General features: G+C 39.8%; 1 protein-coding gene across 1 annotated transcript; it reads right to left on the reverse strand.

The window, feature by feature from the left end:
• Positions 1-297: 297 nt before the first annotated feature.
• Positions 298-6485, reverse strand: LOC139374261 (homeobox protein OTX2). Its single transcript, XM_071115291.1, has 4 exons — positions 6286-6485; positions 3069-3284; positions 2455-2606; positions 298-2112 (listed from the first exon to the last, which is right to left on the reverse strand). Exons 2-4 carry the CDS (start codon positions 3163-3165, stop codon positions 1489-1491), a joined length of 873 nt encoding a protein of 290 aa, XP_070971392.1. The 5' UTR covers positions 3166-3284; positions 6286-6485; the 3' UTR covers positions 298-1488.
• Between the last annotated feature and the right edge of the window lie 573 nt (positions 6486-7058).

The following is a 7058-nucleotide window of genomic DNA, read 5'->3' on the forward strand; positions in this document are numbered from 1 at the left end:
TTGGAGAACATTGAACGGCCAAGTGTGGCTAATGATTGCTCACTAAGATAGTAATTACAGACCTAATTAACACACCTCAATTAAATTCGTTCATTAATTTCGTTTAGAAAATATTGTAATCTGTGTTAAAATAATATCATGGCATAGGCCTCCTGCAATATATCTTGACTACCAAGATTTTGCTTGACTTTTTGCTTGAAAGGCTGAAGTCAAGTCAGTATTTTGTAATAAACATATCCAACGTGCATTCTCTGTCAATTCATCCAATAAATGGTATTATGGCTCTTCCTATGAATATTTATTTGTTCAATTCAAGGTGAGGGAACATACATATAAACCTACTTCAACAGCGTTTCATCCATATCTGATGTCCACGGATGACGTTGTAAAATACATAAATATGTATAAACACACACACACACACATACACACAGTCAATAGTGAATCCATATTTAGCTCATTGATAAATGAGGGGGTCTGATCTCAGGACCTTTATTTATGTCTGTTCAGCGGTGGGGTCACACCATTTTTGGAGCCATGTTAGGGATCCACAATCAACGTGAGTGATCAATGGATAGGGACGCGCTAGGCTAAGTCCAGAGAGGTCTCAGCAATCGAATTTATTTTCCAGTAACCCCTCAGATGTTCTACCATGTGTTTGGACAGTCAGGTTGTCTCTTGCAATAATCATTATTTAACCATTATCCATTATTTTCTTGTTGTTCAAAAAGTTACAAATCTATTAAAATCACAGCAGAGAGTCATCGCTAATGCGAGGGAGCTCACAAATTGCATACAATACAACAGATCACAGTTTCGAAGGCTAGCACAGATTTAAAAAACAAACACATATGTACCATTTATATAAGACACACACTGATTGTCTCTTAGAAACTACATTTTGATTCCTTATAAACACTTTTTCTTAAATAAAATCCGTGTCGCCTCGGGGGAGCGCAGTCCACACAACATTCCTGGTCAAAGTGTTCCTCCGCCAATAGGTCGGCAAGTTGTAAGAGGCTTAAATGAAGCCTGTCCATCCCAAGCACTTAACCAAAAGATTGGCTCCTCTAGCAATGTTGTTCTTGAATAAGGATTTGTTCGTGGCTGTGATGTACCATAAATTACTACGAGTCGACTTCAAGTTTTCCTTCAATTAACCAACAGGTGCTGTACTGTAAGCATAGAGGTACACACTGACAGACAGATGAGATGGCTTCAACCTGTGAGGTTTATGAAAAGAAAATATCTTTACCAGTGCTAAAATAAATTATAACTTCTCCTCTGCTGGACGGGACAAACTTCATGCCATCAACACCGGCCGCTACCGAAATTCCCTTCCCCCCCTCTTTCTCTCTCGAAGTTCCTTACCGGCGACACGAATAATCAGTCTTTACGGATATATCTTATTGAAGGATGGCAGGGCTAGATGTTTGATTTATCATCATTATCTTCGTTTGAATAGTTTACATAGCCATATTGTTCTTTTCACAGGACTTGGAATTTCCACGATGAAGTCTGGTCTTTATAATCCAAGCAATCGGCATTGAAGTTCAGCTTCCAGGATGCCGCTTGGTCTTTATAATCCAAGCAGTCCGCCGTGGAGTTGAAGCCTAGCCCCGAGGCTCCGTAGCCCTGAGTGGAGAGGGATGCAGGGGACTGGTTCAGATGGCTTGTGACGGCGTTGGTGCTCATAGGACTGACTGTCGTCCCTGGGCCAGACAACTGGTGGTGCATGGGTGTAAGGTAAGAACCGCAGTCCATTCCGCCGAAGTATGACGTTGATCCGGCATAGCCTTGGCTGTATCCCGAGGCCTGTGTGTAGGTCATTGGGTAGGATCTTTGCATGCAGGAGGAGGATGTAGAAAGAGGGTCAGCCAGTGGAGAGATGGAAGCTGGACTCCAAATAGATACCGGTGCGGTGCTGGTTGATATGGAAGGGACTGAAGTAGTACTTGAGGGCGGTGTGAACTGGCCACTCGCCCCGCTCTCAGAGCTCGCTTCTCTGGCTGGAGAACTCTTCTTTTTGGCTGGTCGCACTTTGTTCTGCCCCCCGTTCTGCTGCTGCTGTTGTTGCTGGCGGCACTTTGCCCTTCGGTTCTTAAACCAAACCTAAAATAAACACAAAATAGCAAACACAATTAATCACCCAAACAGTAAGGAAAGGTTCACACGTAAAAGCAAAATGTGACGCAAATAGGCTTTTACGTGTGAACCAGATAATTTTGAAAAAGTGTGTTGTGTTGATCACAGACTTCGGAGATGTGTTATTATACTGAAGTTGAAATGCACTGCTTGACACAGTAAACGTAGTCTGAGTAGTAGTCTATTTTGTTTATGACTGCCATGCCAATTACTGTTATGGCCATCTGTCTCCTCTCGTTTGAGTTGCCACAAACAGCGGATATGTATTATTCAGTGATAGGGAGTATTTGTGCCTGTGTCAACACTCACCTGTACACGAGACTCTGGCAGATTGATTTTCAGTGCTACCTCCTCCCGCATGAATATATCAGGATATCGAGTTTTGCCGAACAGTGCCTCTAAAACGTCAAGTTGTGCGCGTGTGAAAGTCGTCCTTTCTCGTCTCTGCTTGCGGGGCGTCGCTGTTGAAAATAAACATATGCACATAACTAAAAATGTTAATTCTACCCACATAAGATTATCAGAATACAAAGTAGGGATATTGTGACACAACTGTGAATGTATTCACTTTTAAGTGTAACTTATAACAACATTGTTTAACATGTATTTGCTATTCAGGGCTAAGTCGAATTCAGGACCAATGACATTTTACAAACATTTAGTGAAATAAGAATTTTCAAGTCAGAACAAAAGAATGCAACATTTAGTTGATGTCTTGCCTCATTTCAGCATTATGATAATGCATATTAACATTAATCCCTTAGTGTTAAAAAGCGTGTTTTAGATATAAATCAGTAACCAGAGGCATTATATCCATGATGGCTTTACGTGATTTGACCCTAATTGGAAAATCTAATCAAATGAAGAGTTGACATAAATGATTAAAGCATCCATGCACACGCGTAAAAAGTGCTGGAACTTACCTGGGTAGCCCACGGATGGATGCAGAAGGTCCATTCCGGAGGTCGTTAAGCTAAGTCCGTTGACTGTGTAAGGTGGTTGTTTGAGATACGACATCATGCTAATGTTGGACTGGGGGGTAAAGTTGGAGAAAATGTTGAAAATTGGGTATGGCCCGTAGATGTCCTTGGTTGTTTATTGGTTCTTTTTCTCGAGGTCTCGATTTTGCCGCTGGATGCCTATTCCAAAAATCATAAAAAGAGAAGAAATTGAGCAAAGTAAGTTGCATCCAGTTTGAATAGCATTTGATGGACTCAGCGCTGTGATTAGTTGGCAATAAACCCTATCCAACCGCAGTGTGCTTTTAAAACAGTCCCAGAGCCCCAGCTGTCCTCTTCAAGAAAGCGTGGCTCATCTTGACAAACGTTCCTCCCTCCCCCCTCCCCCTCCACCCCCCAGGCCAAAAAAGCAACATCCTTAATTGCAACAAGTACTCTCAAAGAACAAAACACAGTCGCTCAAATGCACACACATTGGGACGCAGCAAGGATCATCATTTACATAGAGCCCAGCTAATTGTCTCAAATATAAGAGAATTGATTGGGGGCCATTTGCCGAGACAAAGACACTGTAGGCCCGATAAATGAGACTGATAACAAAAACCTTTGGCGTAAAGTAGCTAACAATGCAGTCAACTTATCGGCCCATTTTGTACTGTAGCCATTTCACTAGGCCAAGCTTTTCACCATGCCTCTTGGTTTTGTCCGCACCAGTAATCGCTATAAACGTGAACAGGATGCCATTCAAATGTGAAAAAAGAAGGCGACTTCAGCTAACAATTTAAAACTAGTACGGGACTCGACTGTGCCCAATACGTTCTTCTCAATTTCCATCCTAATTAATTGCTTGCTTTAATTAGATTTACAAGGTTGAATAACGTTCAGAAGGCAATCGAAATGTTTTAATAACGAGGCCCACGCTTAGGGGACTTGAGTTAACCAAACAGGCAACCAACCCTATTAGCAGTTATAGGCTAACTCCCTCCCCCTATCTCCTACTGTCAAAACGCCTCTTGACTAATTTAAGGTGTTAAAACCCATTAAAAAACCCTCAGCCTTGGGCTGTAGGAAACATCAGCCCTGTCAATCAAACTGCTATAAAGTAACCTATTTAGACAATGTAGATGATTCGTGAAGGGCCTGGAGTATATAGGCCTAATTCATTTTAATTGGCCTAAATAATGTCATTTATTGGTAAATACATGCTTCATTAATGATTTATTGACATTGGTTATGAATCAATCAAAAAATAATATTACTCGCGGAAATATTTAGTTGTTGAACTGACTAATGACACAACATAGGACTAACTTGAATGTATTTGATTGTAGGTTATGCACTCTCTTATTTCAGGTAGCATATAGAGCATGGACATTTCCATTTTAGTAATTTAGCAGACACTCTTATCCAGAGAGACTTACAGTAGTGAGTGCATTCATTTTCATACTTTTTTCGTTCTGGTCCCCCGCAGAAATTGACTTACTCACTTACTCAATTACTTTAAATATGTCTGATTTAAAGAGAGGTTAACAACATATTTCCAGGAGTATCTTCATAAAGATTGAACATTTCTATACTATTGGAATATTTCAACCTGGAGAACTGGTTTAAATAACATTTATGGTAACCCCCCCCCCCCCCCCCCAGTGTCTCTTGATTATTCGACCGGAGTGGCATTTTTTAATATCCACCCAACGGTTTTTTTTCCTCCACTCAATCTGTCACACTTAAAACAGACTTCGTCTACCAGTTGCACACCCGCTCAATAATAATTACCCTGTCCAATAATTAATTATGATAAATGTTTATGTTGATGAATTAACGAGATAATCCGGGTGGCACGCGCAGCCTAATTACAGGACGCTATCCTCAACTCTGCACTGCATTCAGTCATAATAATCATAATAATAATAATTTTGCAGGCTGAAGAAAATAAGACAGGTTCTCCTCTTTCATTTAATATCCATATGCCATGCAGAATCATAATAAAACTCTTCATAGGCCGTTTTTCGTTGTAGTTAGACATATGGATAGCCTAATGGAAACAAATCAATATACAGGACTATGCTAAATAATAGCCTATAGGCTACATTTTTAAAGAAACATCAGGTCTATAACTTGACTAACACATTTCCAGATAGTGTTTTTTTAGGCTACTCAATCGATATTAAAGTGTTAGAAAATATTCCGTTTTAGAATGGGAATTTGATGATTTTATATGTAAGACTTTTTTTACGGACAAACACACCTGTCCCTCTAACAAATAAAACGATTTTTTTGAAGCAAATGTGGGCCATTTGTTTTTTAAACTGTAGGTCAAGCGTAATTTGCATAAACCAAAGAAAACAACTCATACGCTAATAAAAAGAGCTAAATGTTTGAGATGTTAGGCTATATTTCAGAGAATTGCCAGGACCCTCCCGCGTGCCCTGTCACGACTGGCCGTTCCATATAGGACGGTAGGGGAGGGAGGTGCTGTACAGGCGGAAAGAGGGTTCACTACACGCCTCCTCAATTATCGCCCTTTGTCTGCATGTATTTTCACACCAACTGAGAACATTCACTGGAATGCATTCAGATTGAAGAAAGTAATCGAAAGAGTCGAAAATACATTAGCTATTCAAATTTCTCCAAGACAATATTTCTGTTGAAGACAGAAATATTACGGCTGAAATTATTAGCCTTATTTGGATTTAATTAAATGTAGCTACAAACTAGCGCTGAGTTTTAAAATGACAGAATTCATTGTCACATTTAGGACAACAAATGTGTCATAAAACTGTTTTCCAGTGTCCTACAGTAGGCTTCAGGCTAAAATGGAAGATCCATACACAATACACACCGGAGTGTTCAATGGTCTAATCATTCGATTAACATGTGTCAGGACGTTTCTCGCTTTCTCCAGGTTATGCAAGGTGTTAATTGACCATAAATTGTTGTCCAAACACAGTGACCTAATAGGGCCTAATACACTATTTAATGAATGTATTGTTATATTGTTAATGACATTTTATTGATATATATTTCTGCTGTGGGATGTTGTCTGTATAGCGTATAGGCTAATAGGTAGCCAATACATCCTTTCGTTGTACAACAATTACGACTCCTATACGTATAATGGTAGGCTATAATAATAGTCTAATAATAATACAAATAATAATAATAATAAATGGCAACTTACTCTCGATTGTGGGCCGGAGTAGAATGTTCTTTGTCCAGTTCTTTTCTTGAATAAAATAGTTCTCTCGAAATCCTGTAATGTAAACAATCAAAAGTAACTGTCGCTTTGGATATATTCGAATAAAAATACCAACAAAACTTTCATCTTCAACACTTGCACCAATGTATGGGATAGTGCAAAAGCGTTTATGACGGTAAAATACATGCGGTTGTGATTTGTTAGTCTGTTCTGGGGAAGTTGCTGGAGTTGGATTTGTAGAGAGGGCTGGCCAATGAGAACGTCTGGAGGACTCGAAGCTGGGGTCTGTCTCTCTCTCTCGCGGGGAGATTTGCTGAGAAGCAAATGTCGCCAGCTACGCTTTGACGCAAACTCCTCAGCCAATGGCAGCGAAGGGGCGACTGAGCACATTTTCATCCCCGAACTGAGGGTAAATTAATCATAAAACCTCAACTCACAGGGCTGCAAATCTTAGCAAATGGATAGGAGCAATTGTGTCCCTGCATCAAGACTCATTTGAGCGGTTAATGGATGGAGCACATTTAATCATCACAATTGACATGATCACATTTTATGTCTATTTAGCACACTGAAGTTAGAACTATATTTATATAAACTGTTCCCAATTATGGTAAATATGAAACTACCCCCACGGTTAATAAATGGTTCTAACCAGTGGGAAAGGTAAAATCAGTAACCACAGTATTTTAATCTTACGAATAATGACTTATAACAAGAGCTAAAAACAACATGGAGCATTCCCCACGAATCCATGA

Source organism: Oncorhynchus clarkii, chromosome 19, assembly GCF_045791955.1.
Source record: "Oncorhynchus clarkii lewisi isolate Uvic-CL-2024 chromosome 19, UVic_Ocla_1.0, whole genome shotgun sequence".
NCBI lineage: Eukaryota > Metazoa > Chordata > Actinopteri > Salmoniformes > Salmonidae > Oncorhynchus > Oncorhynchus clarkii.

What these genes read in the sequence shown, in the direction of transcription:
- LOC139374261 (XM_071115291.1), bottom strand. Translation starts at nt 3,165, where the DNA reads ATGATGTCGTATCTCAAACAACCACCTTACACAGTCAACGGACTTAGC. An exon ending in TCCATCCGTGGGCTACCCAG is followed by an intron (nt 2,607 to 3,068) that starts GTAAGTTCCAGC and finishes TATTTTCAACAG; the next exon opens with CGACGCCCCGCAAGCAGAGA. An exon ending in TGCCAGAGTCTCGTGTACAG is followed by an intron (nt 2,113 to 2,454) that starts GTGAGTGTTGAC and finishes TGTTTATTTTAG; the next exon opens with GTTTGGTTTAAGAACCGAAG.